Source organism: Melitaea cinxia, chromosome 14 (genome assembly GCF_905220565.1).
Source record: "Melitaea cinxia chromosome 14, ilMelCinx1.1, whole genome shotgun sequence".
In the NCBI taxonomy this organism is placed as follows: domain Eukaryota; kingdom Metazoa; phylum Arthropoda; class Insecta; order Lepidoptera; family Nymphalidae; genus Melitaea; species Melitaea cinxia.
In genome coordinates this window covers 11,393,691-11,409,772 of record NC_059407.1, presented here as the reverse complement: position 1 = coordinate 11,409,772, position 16,082 = coordinate 11,393,691, and the positions used below count along the sequence as shown (strand labels likewise).

Here is a 16,082-nt window from a genome sequence, read left to right as displayed (position 1 = left end):
TCGATATCGATCTTCGTGACGCTAATATTATTATTGCGTTTCATCACTAAAGATTTTACCCTCATGCGCCTAAGAATTTCACTTCGAAAATGCAGTAAAACAGTGCTATAAAATATGGAAGCTATGATTGTATGTAATAAACAATGTTACATTTTATGAATTTAATTTATTTTTAAAGTTACTCTTTAATACAGGAATGCGAAATCAAATTTATAACAGGCTTAAAGCAAAGGAACAAATTTGACAATAGTGCACAACACTACGTTTTATTATATTTAGGCACTTTAAACAGAGTTACTACTAACAGTTTCAACACATGTAAATTCTAGTGGCTTGTTATATTCCTGTAAATATAAATTACAAGCTTAATAAAACAATTTATTGCTTTAAAGAATTTGTTCGTTAATTTTAAAACCAATCATGTATTAATTGCATAATGGCACTTTTATATTTTAATTTACAACACATTTGGCAAAACTAGCACTTTAAAACATTTATAAAATCTTTGGTACATATTTCATATAAATCAGAATCTTGTATATGTTTAATATAACATAATATGTAAAGAAAAAACAAAACTTGGATGTAGGAAAAATAACATTCACGCAACATAACAATCTTAAAGAATATTGGTTCGAACAACACTGCAAACCAGTTGCAATGATAATTGAGCTCTGGAAAGATTTTTCTTAATATATAAAATAAGTTGTTATCTACTGAGATCCACAATCAACTGTAGATTACTAAATTTTTTGTGTACACATAATAAAAGATACAAATAATAAGGCAGAAGTTAGACACTATGTATGATGATATTCTCCAACCTATCACAATACTTGTACAATTTATCGGAATCAGAATCACATCTATCAGACTGATATGACAATGAGAAGATAAAGCGACATGTATAAAAACTGCATCACAAAAATATTTTGCATTATGTAAAATTTTATAAAATTTAGTAAACTGCAATTGATTGTGACTTATGCTATCGTATTTCATGTTCCCATTTTATTTCTAAGGATCTTCGTACCTCAGAGGGAGTTTGTGATGTTTTGGAAAAGTCTTTTGCCCCACCAGGTTTCGAGGTCAAATGGTTTGAAGTCATGTAATACAGGGCTCGGTGTCTCATCTTGGTAGTAAAGATTTGTTGGAGGTGCAGGGGATGAGCTACCAGATCCTAGATATAAGAAGACAATAACTTAATAAAAATTATACAAACAGAAAAAAATAATAATGTTCAACTGAAAATATAACATAGGTGATTTTATTATTACGAAGTACATATTAGTTTACTTCTATCAGTATATATAATACTTATTATATTTTAAACATACAATATAGTTTTAAAAAGTCTAAGCAGCTATGTTCTATTAATTACTCGCTAAAACTTAAGAATAACACTGACACTACAGAATATTATAGATTAAAAGTTAAGCATTTTCAACTGATTTAACTTTTTAATTTAGTTTTGATACCTATGACATTATTTTGTACACAATCTCACTGAAAATATTCCATTATTAATTATTACAAACATCACATACCAATTGTACTTGTTGGTGTTGATGGCTCACTGTCTCCATTTGCTGTTTGTATCCAAGCTGCAAAATAAATCGACTAACTTATAATGCACATTTAACTCTTAGATGGAGTCACCAATTTTGTTGATGTAGTTGGAGTCGGGGGTCAAAAATGACACCATCGGTTTTGTTACATATTATACAAAAACAGTCAATGTGTCTTTAATGCTTCGGTTTATTTTTTATCAAACAGTTTACTTACTACATAGTTTTCAGTTTGAATTATACTTTTTTTTTGAAAATTATAAATTTTTTAACAATACCTCCTGTCCAGTTTTTAATAATTATTTGAACAGTATCATGGCTAGGAGCCTTTATTTATCAAAAAAATAAATAAAATATAAATAAATAACATGGACACTTTTGTTTATATAATATTGTTATATGAAAGTAATAAAAAAAAAACAGAAACATCTTTTCAACACCAAAAATTTATACTACCTATGTCAATTTTAGATAAGTTAGTTTTTTAATTACAAACTTGATAAAACGTGTTTTTATATGTACTGAAAAATTGTGAAATTGCAGTGAATAAATTAACTATTAAAGATACCAAATTTCAAATAAGTTTCTTAATTAGGCTATGATGTACATCACAGGTAGATTAATTTATGGGAGGTTGTTGTTGTTGTTTCTGACTCTATCTTAATTCCGATGCTGCGGGAAGTGTACTCATGCTCCGTTCTGCGACTACCACACGTTATTTTCGAACAAATTTACGTAAAAACGATCTTTACTGCAAGATCAAAATACGATACAAACTGACCTTTAACGACTGACAAATAAACACTTTTAAACAAAATAACGCATCAGACATAATATTCTAATAAAATTAGTAACATTGCATTTTAGAATATAGGTATAGAAATTCGAAAAATACCCAAAACCGAATCGGAGCACCCCACTGTCCTCGTGGTCTTAATATGGCCTACCCCTAGTGTTTTTTTCAGCCGGAGGCGCGGAGGGTGGCAGCCTCCGCTGCGGAACGGAGCATGAGTGAGCGTGCTTTCGCACGCAAGGGAAGAAGGGCTGCACTTCCCGCAGCGCCGGAGCCAAGCGTTACTCTAACCTCAAAGGTGGCAGGTTAATTTTTTCTGATTTAAAAATTTAAATTCGAAACTTCAACCACGATATCTCTGTAACAACAGGGTTTACACGAAAATAGTTATCCGGGGGGGTGAAAAACCCACACTCCCAAGAATTTATTTTCTAAGTTATGCTAACAAATTATGGTAACAGGTCACTGATGTCTGATGAAGTTGCATATTATTTTCGTAGTAAAAACATATAATAAAAATATATAACTATATTTTGCATTTAGTTGGTATATGAATAATATTGGAAAATTGTGCAACTTACTTTCACTAATGTATCTTATCATCTCTTCATGCTGGGGGGTAATCACATGGTGCTGTATTCTTTGTTGCACGGTTTTTTTGCCATTAGAATGAAAAACTGGTTTAGGCATGCTGAAATGCGTAAGATATAAACTGAATTATTAACTGCATATCAATTAAAATGCTTTAGCATCCAAAATAACTATTTAGGGAAAAACAAAGTAAATTTATTTGAAAACATAAAATAAAGTGTATGTCGCGTACAATTTACGAGGATTTAAGTGGTATCGACCTCCGGCCGGAGGTTATGTAAAAACAATGATGAAATGTTTTAGTTTGCCCCTTGTTGCATCATGGACCCTAAATTCAATTACCTTATGATTTCACCATTGTCTGACTCTGATGATTTTCTATTATAGTCTTTTCGGCTGTCTAATCTTTCTAAATTTTGTGTAAGACCTGTAAATCAAAATATTGAAATCTTATAGGCATATCAGTTTAACTTAGCTTAATTATAAAAAATAAATAAATAACTGAACCACTTACCTCTTCGTGTTTTTGCGACAATCTTGCTAGGTCCTTTAGAGACTGTATACATCTTAAAATTTTAAACAGGATTAAAATGTCTAAAATTCACGCCTGTACTGTATTGAAATTAAATTGAAGTAAGAGGCAATGTTGCCACTTTGTAATTATGGCAACTTTAAAGCGGCACAGTTTATTGTCTTGACATGTGACATCTACGTTTCTTATGGGCGCGTTCCACCTAATGCCCACAACGCCATCTATTACGACCGCTGAAATTGCCATTCCACTAACGTGAAAAACGTCCCAGGCATTGTGGGCAAATTTTATAAGTGGAACGCATATTTGGGCTTTCTCAGGCGTCAGCTGTGTGCTCGCAATATGGCGGCATGGTGAACTGAAAACATGCAGCTGTGGGGGTTGTGAGTGAATATTTCACATGGATTGGTGTAAAAATTAATTTAAAATGGATTCCCAGGAATTTATCGTTGCGTTTTTGATGAATCGAATGAGATATAACATTCCATTAACATTCACAATTTGACATTGACAGTTTTTTTAATTCCCGCCACTTTTTGATGAAAACCAACTCTAACCCACCTATATTTTGTGGGAGAAGTGGGCCCCATGTGATTAAGAACAGTGACGTCATCTATGACGTCGAAAGATCGCTCGCGACGAACACGGGCCTAGGGTGGAACGATAGAATTGGCCTTGCGGGCGTGGCTTAGTGGAACGCGGCCTATGTCGATTGTATAGTATAGGTACAAAATTACAAATTATTTCTTTATACATAAAAATGAATACCTACCTATTTACCTTGGTCGGGGGTGATTACGTGAACGGCTTGACCGATTTCGCTAATTCTTTTTTGTTGAGAAGGTTCTTATTAAAGAAAAAACTAAGAAATTAACGCGAAAATTAGAAAATTTAAAAATATTCAACCACCATATTATAAAATTACACCATATTATAAAATTATTATTTAATCTAACCTTAGCGCTTTGGACGATATGAACTTTTTTAATGTAACCTTATGACGTTTGATATAGAATTGACAGAAGATTGGTTATAATAATTTTTTATCCCATCCCATATCCTGTTCAACTGTCCCAAACTCCTTTACCCTATCTATGATGTCCTTCCTCCTGAAATCCTCCGTCCTGTAAATATTGTTTGTTTATTAATGCTTGTATTTACTCCTCATTGTGATTTCTTGTGTAGATATATTAAACGTAACAGAATTAAATTGTAAATATATTAGGTGATTGTTCTAGCATAATGTAGTTGTAAGTTATTAACAATATTCTTGTTTGTGTATATAGTATATTTAGTGCTTGTGTTCTTTTAGGTTCATAGATTGATCTAAACTACCTACTATGTTGGACGTCTTCAAAATTCTATTGAGGCTGTTACCTCTAATTCACCGAACAATCTCAGTCGTGTCTTCTCCATGTTACGTGACATTGGCGAAATCATTTGTGCTATTCGGCACTAGTGAAAGCCATTAATACAAAATTCATTCATTCATTCATTTTTTATAATATTCTTTTTTATTAATTATACTTTGAATTCAATATACATAGTTACAGGACAACGTCTGTCGAGTCGGATAGTATTTTATAAAATCGTAAAATCGGCTTATCTATAATATAAAAATGAGTCGCTGAATGTGTTGCTAAGCGCAAAACTCGAGAACGGTTGGACCGATTTCGCTAATTCTTTTTTTAAAATATTCCTTGAAGTACGAGGATGGTTCTTACGGAGAGAAAAATTCTAAAAAAAAAAAATTTTTCATTGTGATTTTTTAGTGACTATTAAAAGAATTTTGTGAGTTTTATAATTTTTAATTTTTGACATAATGTAATTGTTGACTTGTTAACTTAAAAAAATAAAAAATTAAAGAATCGACTGTTAGGCGATACGAAGTTCGCCGGGTCAGCTAGTAGAAATATAAATATAAATAAAAATTCTACATTCTATGCTTATCAATTCATAATAATATATTTTGAGCATTATACAGATCAACTGAACTGAACAGAACTGAGGTAGGGCACAGCAGGAATTTCCTGCTCAAAATATGGAGCAGCCCGACTGGGGTAGTACCTCGACCTTACAGAAGATCACAGCAAAATTATACTGTTTTCAAGCAGTATTGTGTTCCTGTTGATGAGTAAGGTGACCAGAGCTCCTGGGGGGATTGGGGATTGGGTCGGTAATGCGCTTGCAATGCTTCTGGTGTTGCAGGCGTCTATAAGCTACAGTAATCGCTTACTATCAGGTGAGCCGTATGCTTATTTGCGGACCTAGTGACATAAAAAAAAATCGGATAATATTTTTAGGTTTGCATTAAGTTTTGAATATCTACATACTTAATATTTATTTAATAAAACTGTTTAAACGGCATAATTGTAGGAACAATTTGTCTAAATTGGCAATCAAATGTGTCATGCGACAATTCAGTGTCAGTAAAATGACTTAATTCATTGTCAGTTGCCGCTGGAAACCACAACGAAACCTCTAATCTCAAATCTCATCATTTGATCGTATATGATTTAAGTTTTTTTTTTTTTTAATTTTTGGATTTAAAATTAGAATATCTAAGTTAATAGGCAAATTTAAAACCCTTAAATTCTTTATTTGTAACTATCGTAGGTACCTGAAATATTATATCAATGCCTATCTTCATTGGGAAATTAGGTAGGTCCGTGTGGAAGGAAAATCTGATTATAAAGCTAATTCAATCATTTAACATATTGGCGGTTAAAGCTTCAGCCTGTTATATCCCACTGCTGGGCATAGGCCTTTTTCCCCATGTAGGAGAAGGATCGGAGCTTCCACCACGCTGCTTCAATGCGGGTTGGTGGATATATTCCCTAGTTGTATGATAACAACCGGGACCGACGGCTTAATGTGCTCCCCGAGGCACGGTCAGAACACCCTAAAGGACTACACAAACACCTAGACAACGGCAAACATCTGTATGACCAATAAAAATTTTTGACAAGTGCGGGGATCGAACCCGCAACCGTCAGCGCAACAGCCACAATCCAGTGCTGTGACCGTTGCGCCAACGCGTCGTACACATTACTAACTTTCAATTAAAAACCTGTAGGTATATTTGAAAATAAATGTTACTGCGTTTGTAACTTTTGAACTGAGGTAGGAGGGCACAGCAGGAATTTCCTGCTCAAAATATGGAGCAGCCCGATGGAACATGCATGATGCACATCTCATAAGATATCTTACAGAGTTCGATATGGGCTATGTCACATGGCCCCATCACAACTACCATTATTCTAATTAAACATTAAATACTAAAAAAAACATACAAACTATTACTCAAGAGGGTAAACCAGCAATAGTTCAGCCTGATTTCAGCTTTATGTTTTGTATTATTTAGTGAATAAAGTAAACAACTTATGATCACTTCGTTTCCTAAACTTCTTTTTAACTATACTTAATCTTTCTGACTCTATGGCATCGTGTACTTACTCAAACAATACACCTTGGTGAAGAGTTTTCCTGTTTTTATAAATCAAAGTGTTTTATAATTCCGACTGTTTAACTGAGAAGAATAAAACCCGTATCAGAATGTACTGGAGCACAAAATACTTGCGGTCCCTACCAGGAAAAGTCCCGTTCATTGTGGTTAGACCAACGCTGCATAATTATAGACTTAATTTATTTATTTATTAATTATTAATTTTTATTGTTACTTTGTAGAATTTAATGAATCAATACACATCAGAAGTCAATAAAATATTCATTTCTGTAATTCTTTTTAATCCGTTTTTACAGGAAATAGTTTCAATGGAATATTACGTACATAATTGTAGTAATACTTCAACTTTTTATTATACATCACATCACATCAGCCTATCGCAGTCCACAACTGGACATAGGTCTCCACAAGTTCGAGCCAAAAATGGCGTGAACTCATGTGTTTTACCCATAGTCACCACGCTGGGGAGGCGGGTCGGTGACCGCAGGGCTGACTTTGTCGCACCGAAGACGCTGGTGCCCGTCTTCGGCCTGTGTATTTCAAAGCCAGCAGTTGGATGGTTATCCCGCCATCGGTCGGCTTTTTTAAGTTCCAAGGTGGTAGTGCAACTGTGTTAACGCTTAGTCGCCTCTTACGACACCCACGGGAAGAGAGGGGGTTTATATAGGGGGGATACACGATGATATAATGATGTTGAGAGCTTGTTTAATGTTAATACAAATATGTAGTAGTATGAAATAAATAATCCGACGTTGTAGATATCTAGATAATTTTTTTTTGTAAAGTAAGTAAGTAGTTAAATTTTTGATTATTTTGTATTAATAGTCTAAAAAGGTTTGTTGTTTAGATATATGAAAGTCCGCCTTATTGTGTGTCTATTATTTTGTTTTTGAAGTAGGTAATTTTGTTTCGTATGTTTCCCGTAATATGTATGTGTAAAATGAAGAATATATATTACTGTTATTTTTAGTCCGTATAAAGTTACATGTTTTTTCTTAAAGTGAGAAGTATCTTTCGGCTAAAGAGGGGCCCATATAAACTGTTGCGATATAGCGTATGATTCTTGTCTATTTTCAATTCAAAACTTTGCAGCATTTGCTATAGTCAAAAAATTGCTATAACTTTGTGTACAGGCGCTGACAACTTTGAATGATTTTTTTAAAGTAAAATATAATTATATATAACGCGTTAAATATAAAAATATATGACGGTTGTTAAAGGTTACTTAATATTACTATTGAGCCTGTACCATCCTACTGCTGGACATAGGCTTCTTTTTCCATGCAGGAGAAGGATCGAGGATCTTACTACTCTTACTAGTATGTACTCTTTTGTGTAAGTATCTATACTTAAAATAAATAAACGCAATACATTCAGCATCCACAAGGGCTCAAATCATGTGTCGGGTATTCGCAAACAGATATAACATACAAGTACAAATTTCTAAAGCAAGACAAACATTTGTATGTGATCTATACAAATGATTGTCCTATACCATATTAAAATGTTGTCTATTTATCCCGAAATTCTCGTAATCAGGCGCCCGTGGTTAAGCTGTGCTTGAATTATAACAAAATTGCAAATGATCTACCAGGCATTGACATAATTGGTGATCCTTATACACTAGTTTCTGCCGGCGACTTCGTCCCCGTGGAATAGGAACAATTCTGTCATACATGATTTTTGCAAAACTTTTACTGTTTACGCAGGGAACGCTTCTTTATTGGTGCTCCGCTCCTATTGGTCTTAGCGTTATGATATATAGCCTATAACCTTCCTCAATAAATAGGCTATCTAACACTGAAAGAATCGGACCAGTAGTTGATTAGATTAGCGCGTTCCAACAAACAAACAAACTCTTCAGCTTTATAATATTAGTATATATTTAAAAGGAAACTTATTGTTCATTTTCACCAATAATATAGTTTTTTTTTCTTTATTAATATTCTCTTTTGTAATCCTTTTTTAAAGTACTGTTACTCATCATTACATCATCATCATCATTACAGCCTATACAGTCCACTGCTGGACATAGGCCTCCACAAGTTTACGCCAGAAATAACGTGAACTCATGTGTTTTGCCCATAGTCACCACGCTGGGCAGGCGGGTTGGTGACCGCAGTACTGGCTTTGTCGCACCGAAGACGCTGCTGCCCGTCTTCGGCCTGTGTATTTCAAAGCCAGCAGTTGGATGGTTATCCCGCCATCGGTCGGCTTCTTAAGTTCCAAGATGGTTGTGGAACCTTGTTATCCCTTAGTCGCCTCTTACGACACCCACGGGAAGAGAGGGGGTGGCTAAATTCTTTAGTGCCGTAGCCACACAGCACAACTACTCAAGCTAAACAAATTAGGTTTATATCAATGTAAAAATATGTATATTGTTAGTATGCTTAAATAAATAAATAAAAAAGAAATTAATGTATTTTGATGCTATTTAAAAAAAAATCATAAGCAAAAATTCTAAATTTATCTTTTGATTAAAATTCGTGGACCCAAGCTACTTTACAAATTACAGATGGTGGCATCGGCGGCATGGCTCATCGTGAGAACATTGTAGTGTCGCTCTTCCTGCGTTTCTTGCTTCTGTGCATAGTATCAAGGGCTTATGTACTGACATCTCAAAATTAAATTCAGTCTAAATTACAGATGCTACAGATGCAATAGAAAATTGAAAGTTAAGGTTTCCTAATGGCGATGTTACAAAACAATAATTTTGGGATTTGCCAGTAGTTCACAATACCTACTCATTAAATTTGACACTAAATTTTACAAGTGACAAAAACCGTGCCAGGCTTCTAGCGGTGTCAAATTATGAGTCAAAGAGTTACACGCATTGCCGTCAAAAAACCTTGAGACACTTTAAGGCTAAGCGCGCACTGGCGGCCAGGCCACAGCGGCCAGTATTGCGACCAGGCCGCGAGTGTCGCGACCAGCCGCAAGCGTCGCTCCCAAGCCATAGCCCATAACGATATAATTTGAACACTCCGTAAAGAGTAAAACATCTATCCGCAGCGACCAGTGCGCGCACACTAGCGCACGATCGTACAATTCTTCGAATCTCGATGGCCGCGGCTGGCCGCTAGCGGCCAAGTGCGCGCTCTATGATACGGTGTACATACATTTCGCTGGCCGCCGCGGCCCGGCCGCTGCGGCCAGGCCGCCAGTGCGCGCTTAGGCTAAGACAATGAAAGTTTTAAAATTGCTGCCAGTCTCTGGTTGGGAGCTCCACTGTGCTTTGAACACAGATGTCCATGCGGAAAGGAGGTTGATGAATTATATCAAATTATTACATTGGCATGTGCGGGAATCGAATTTGCGATCACTAGGGTATCAGCCAGTTGCTATGACTACGGCGACAGCGCATTATGAACTTTTTCATATAACTATTATAAATATAACTTTTTTTTGTGTACCAAAATATAACTTCTATACAAATAAAACTTCTTTAATTATTATACAAAACAAAATAATAGAAACAGATCGAAAGGCAAGAATGAAAGAAATAATAAACAAACAAATCAATAATACTTGGTTCAAATATTTTAAATAGAAAGGAATGGAACAAAAATTAATATAATTTTTAGAATTATCCTTTATTTTTTGTTGATTGGTGTTCTTTCTACAAGCAATCCAGTTGAAATACTTTCACTATTCCATCACTTTCACTACACGACTTCAATTCCGCGTGTGTCCAATCTTTAGTTATTTGCGATTCATGAGAACGCGAAACGAATGTTACCTATTGATTATCAATTACTCTACTTTGTTATTTGTATTTACCATTTGTTTCTATTCTACATTAATATAATAATAAAAAAATTTGTCATTTCATCAGTATGAATTTTGTTACTGAGATATTCTAAAATATTTATAAAATAAAAAAACATTCGTTAAGAATAATCATATAGGTAGTGCCATAGATTTTTTTAAAATAAAATAAGTGTTGTTTACGAAGTAATGTTTCGGTTAATGATTTTTTCAAAACAAAATCATCATTAACAATACATTTATGATTGTCACAAAATCATCATTAACAATACATTTAGGAACAAATTTCATTATAGGGAAATCTGATTTCCGATATACGGGAACCTAATGTTTATATTATTTTAAATTTATCTAACAGTAAAAACTGCTTTGTCTATAAAACGCGAGCTTGTTCAGATCAGACAATGGCGTTTCTCACTATAGCTACGCCCACGAATGCAGATAACGGGACTACGTTAGGTAATATCGAAGTACGAAGATAAATGTTTGATGGAATATTTTTATTCCCTGTTTCATATTCATATTAAAAAGTAATTTGAATTTTATACGCATGATATATATATGTATACTAGCAAACATTTTTTTGCCATTTATTAAACCCTTGATCCCCCACTTATAACTTAGGGGTATGAAAAATAGATGTTGGCTGATTCTCCGACCCACCTTATATGCACACAAAATTTCATAAAAATCGGCCTTGCCGTTTCAGAGGACATTGTGACACAAGAACTTTATATATAAGATTTGTTTGTTTTTTTCCTGTTTAAAATTGTTATCAACTGGCTTTAAAATGCCCATGCCTTTTGTTAAACATCGTGCATGATATAATACCTCAGACAATTTATTATTCGAACTACCAATCAACAGTCCTGTGACTACCTAGTAAACTTAGGGCGTGGTCCGACGATGACGGATTTTTTTTAACATGTACACATACTCTCATAGAAACAAATACACACACTTACATTACATTACATACTCACACTTATACATTTAGATATATAATTATTTATCCATTTCCACATAATTAAATACCTACTAATACCTTACCTACAGGTTAGTGTACTTTCTATGTTCATCACATACTACACTGGTTTACGATTTCATAGGTCTGGATCCCACGCCTGCCCTTAGCATCTTGAGCAAAGCCCTTGACATGTCGCGCTGGTAGATCGTGCAAAATAGGTATTGATACATAAGGGTTTATTTAAGCGCAGAACTTAGATAAGATTATTAATAGGTATCGAAAGCAAATTAAGACTCGTGGAATCATAACTAAGACTCGTAAGCATGATAAACTTGATAAATATATATTTTTTTTGATTTGAGAACGGAATAATACTAAATGAAGCCACGAGCAATAACAAGATAAGGTCACAAAATTTATCAGAAAGTAAAACGGTAGATAAATAAAATAAAACATTTTATAAACGTAAAGTAATGATCTAGATTTGAGCGTATATTAGCCGAAGGTAAAATGGTATAATACGGTATTCTTTTGAATTCTATTCTGAATATATAGAATATAAGCTAATATAGTATTTAATGCTGATGCTGATATATTCAATCTTTTTTGGAGAACATTTTAGTCGTATGTACATATCTTCATACTTGGTTATACGTTTTGTTTATTTAGAAAAAGCAGCCTCCTAGTGCCAATCAAAGAGTTTAAAGATCGTTGAAATCCTACTAATATTGTAAACGCAAAAGTTTGTATGTATAGATGTATAGGTGTTTGTACCTCTTTCACGCAAAAACTACCGAATGGATTTTAATGAAAAAATTACAATAATATAGCTTATACATTAGAATATCACAAAGGCTATAATTTTTAAAGATAGTGTATTAATTGTCCAAAATATAACGATAATTGTCAAGTAAATTGGAAAAAACTGCCATCTGCGAGCTATTCTGGCGTACGCTGCAAAAACTGTAGAGTTTACACTATATAATGTATAAGAAAAATATTAATCTCAATTAATCCTAAAAAAAAGTCTCAAAATCTTTTGTGAGTAAGCCATTATCATCAAAACAGTATTTTATTTTATTGTATTTATGGTTATAAACACAATAAAAATTGCCAATATATTTCTAATGCACATTTGATGAAGAATCAATTTTGATGAATTTTGGTATATAAACATATAGATATTGAAAAGATAATAAGCTACTCGAAGTACTTACTAATCCCGTGCAGACGAAGTCGCGGGTATCAGCTAGTATAATATATCATGAATTTGGGAAATGATTCAATGATAAGAGAACTAGTTTTTAATTGCAGCTTGCGGTTGTTTTGTTGATTGTTGTTGATTTGTTGCTGAGTAACGGCGATTTCTGCTTCTTAGACTCTAATATTTAGTACACTGCTTGATAGAAACATTTTAAGTGCCTAAATATATTTTAACTAAATTGTTATCCTGTTTACGATTATGTCATATTTTAATAGCCACGATTAATAATTATGTTACTTTCTCATTCACAGTTAATTATTGACGTAAAACTTCTTTACGCAAGCTTTTCTTGGGAAGTAAGCTGGTGAATATGTGACGAGAGCGATACGAAGAGTGTGATCGGGTGAGGCGCATGGAGCAAGAGAGAAAGGTGCGAGCACACATTTTCTTTCTCTCTTTCTCTTATAGTCAGTTACGTTTCGTATATCTAAGATACAGTGCAGGCCTATTGTGCAGAAGTTTTACTTCAGTCGTGTGGTCTAAAGCACACTCGTTTTAATTGGATAAATTGAGCGTTTATGTGTTTAAAAAAGTATTTTCCTGAATAAAATAATAAATTTGAAGTTAATTATGTAAAAACTTTGGCTGTTTATTTTAAGTATCAATTGTTTTGATTTCAAATTATTGTAATATAACTCAAAAATACATAAAACTTTTGCAAATAACAATTTTGTAGTACATATCAAAGGTACGGTTGTAAAAATGTGAAGTTATAGACGAATGAGTGGCCCATTTATGTGGTTTGTAGGTGTTGTTTTGGCTTCAACGTCATTGACGTTACGAAAGCAAAGGGCTATTCGTGTATTCGACTATTAATAAAATCGAACTTTACCAGAATAGGTACCAACACATATTTCAATCTCGGATGAAATTCAGAACGACGTCGGTTAAGACATTTCCTTGAATTGCCCCAAATAATAGCATGATAAATAATGTGTTTTAAATTAAAAAAAACTGTCTATAAACACATTTTGAACAAAAAAATTAATGCTTTAGTCCATGGACACATTAATAGTTAGGTAATGATCATTGACATCGTAAAATATAGGTACTTAATTTTTTTTAAATCTAATATTAAAAAAATCTCGTGTCGCGGTGTTTGTAGTTAAACTCCTCCGAAACGGCTTGACCGATTCTCATGAAATTTTGTGTGCATATTGGGTAGGTCTGAGAATCGAAGATCATCATTTTTCATCCCCCTAAATGTTAAGGGTAGTCCACCCCTATATTTTTTTTTAATTTTTAGATAAATTATTTATTTATTATTTTATTATGATTTGGCGTTGAAAAATACATACAAACCTAAATTTTCACCCTTCTACCACCTACCCCTATTTTTAAAAAGCATTTAGCGGCAAAACAACGTTTGCCGAGTCAGCTAGTTTTGATATAAAATGATGATTAGTATATAATTTGAATCTATTAAGGCTTTGTAGATTTTATTTGTTTTTCTTAAGCTGATACAAAATATTTAACAATTATTGTTGTAGCAATTTAAAAAGCTGCAACCTGAAGAATAAGAATTTTTAATAATTGATACCTGTGTACTTGTGTAGATCTTTGTATCAACTTGCATTCGATTAATAAATAAAATTATATGCAAAAACATGTTACAATATTTTCTTGCCTTTAATATTGTTTATTATTATTTTATTATTTGTGTAGGTATAACGGTGTATACAGAATTGCATACATTCAATTTATAAATGTGTTACGGTAGGGGCGTCTAATTGACCTTATAAGGTCGAAACGGATGTATAAAAAAATATCTGTGTCTTTCTTGTGCGCCTTCCATTTTGTGATTTTAGCTTAAGTATTAACAGGTTAAAAAAACAACTATTTTTTTTCTGTCTAATTCACGTTCTTCTATCTGCTATAGTGTTACGGAAATATTTTTTTGCAAAGCGATACCTATCACTCTGTTAAAAAATTCGTGAATATAGATATTTGTCAAGTTTTACTGTTCAGTAATGAATTTTGGTAAAAATTTATGATTTATGTGCGATTGCATATTTAATTTTTGTGAATACTGATGTTAGATACATATTAGAGTTATATCCTTTTGAACCTAAAACTTTTGTAAAGTGATAAAATTCAGGTACGTTATGTGAATAGCAGAGTGATAACATAAAAAAATATTAAGTCTAAAGGGACTTAGTGCATTATTCTACAGTTTACAGAAATCAAGTTATAGGTGTAAAGTAATTTAACTGTGCAAGTATCATTTATCACATGATTAAACAGTTAATAATTGTAAAAAAAAATAACACAACTCATTAGATTTAATGCCACTTAGTTCGCGAACAAGAATTTTTTGAAACCTTGTTTCGCTCTCCTGCAAAATGATGATTTTCTACTTATATCACTTGTCACAGGAGGCACATATATATTTTAAGAGTACAAAAGACCTGTATATTTTTTTATTGTGAATAAATTATATTTAACGTATTAAAATCATTGGAATCTGGTTTTACAGTTAAATTTTTTTATTAGTTAATAGACATTATTTTGTAAAAAGTGAGATGTGAGCAGCTTATAAGGATATCTTAAACAAAATTAAGCAAAATATAAAAAAACAACAAAAACATGCGCATTATTTGGTGTTTTTTTATGTATTATTCAATTTATACAAACTCATTCAACAATTCGTCGTGTAAGGCCAATAAAGGAAGACAATAGTACTTTTTTAATTGCCAGTACATTGTTACATAATTACGGCAGAGATCTCCCGCCAAATAGCGTAGTTACCGAGAAACCGTCGCGAGTTATCCAATCAGAGCTGTTCGCGCCCTACGCTCGTGCGCGCGCCTTTATCAACCTCTGATAATGGTGTAGTAAAGTAACATACGCTAAATAATAACAAAATTAACTACTTAAAGTCATACCTAATAACAAACCGACCATATTTCACGCGAGCCGCGTGCGGTACACTCTCAATGTGGATATTGCGAAAAAAACTAAATAAAAATTATATAAAACAAAAAAGTGCATTCCGCTCGAGCTCGACTTCGAGTGAAAAATAAAAGAATCTCCATCTCGGCAGGATACTTCGATACAAGGTTAAAAATTTATAAAAAAATATAAGACGGTTTATTATTTTGATTTAAGAAAAAAAGACTTTAAATACCATTGA

General features: G+C 33.1%; 1 protein-coding gene across 1 annotated transcript; it reads right to left on the bottom strand.

Moving 5' to 3' along the window:
- Positions 1 to 1,033: 1,033 nt before the first annotated feature.
- On the bottom strand, positions 1,034 to 3,629 carry LOC123659947 (MAPK regulated corepressor interacting protein 2). The gene is made up of 5 exons (XM_045595105.1): positions 3,467 to 3,629; positions 3,295 to 3,379; positions 2,943 to 3,052; positions 1,548 to 1,604; positions 1,034 to 1,180 (listed from the first exon to the last, which is right to left on the bottom strand). The coding sequence occupies exons 1-5, from the start codon at positions 3,516 to 3,518 to the stop codon at positions 1,035 to 1,037; spliced, it is 450 nt and encodes a 149-aa protein (XP_045451061.1). The 5' UTR covers positions 3,519 to 3,629; the 3' UTR covers position 1,034.
- Positions 3,630 to 16,082: the final 12,453 nt, after the last annotated feature.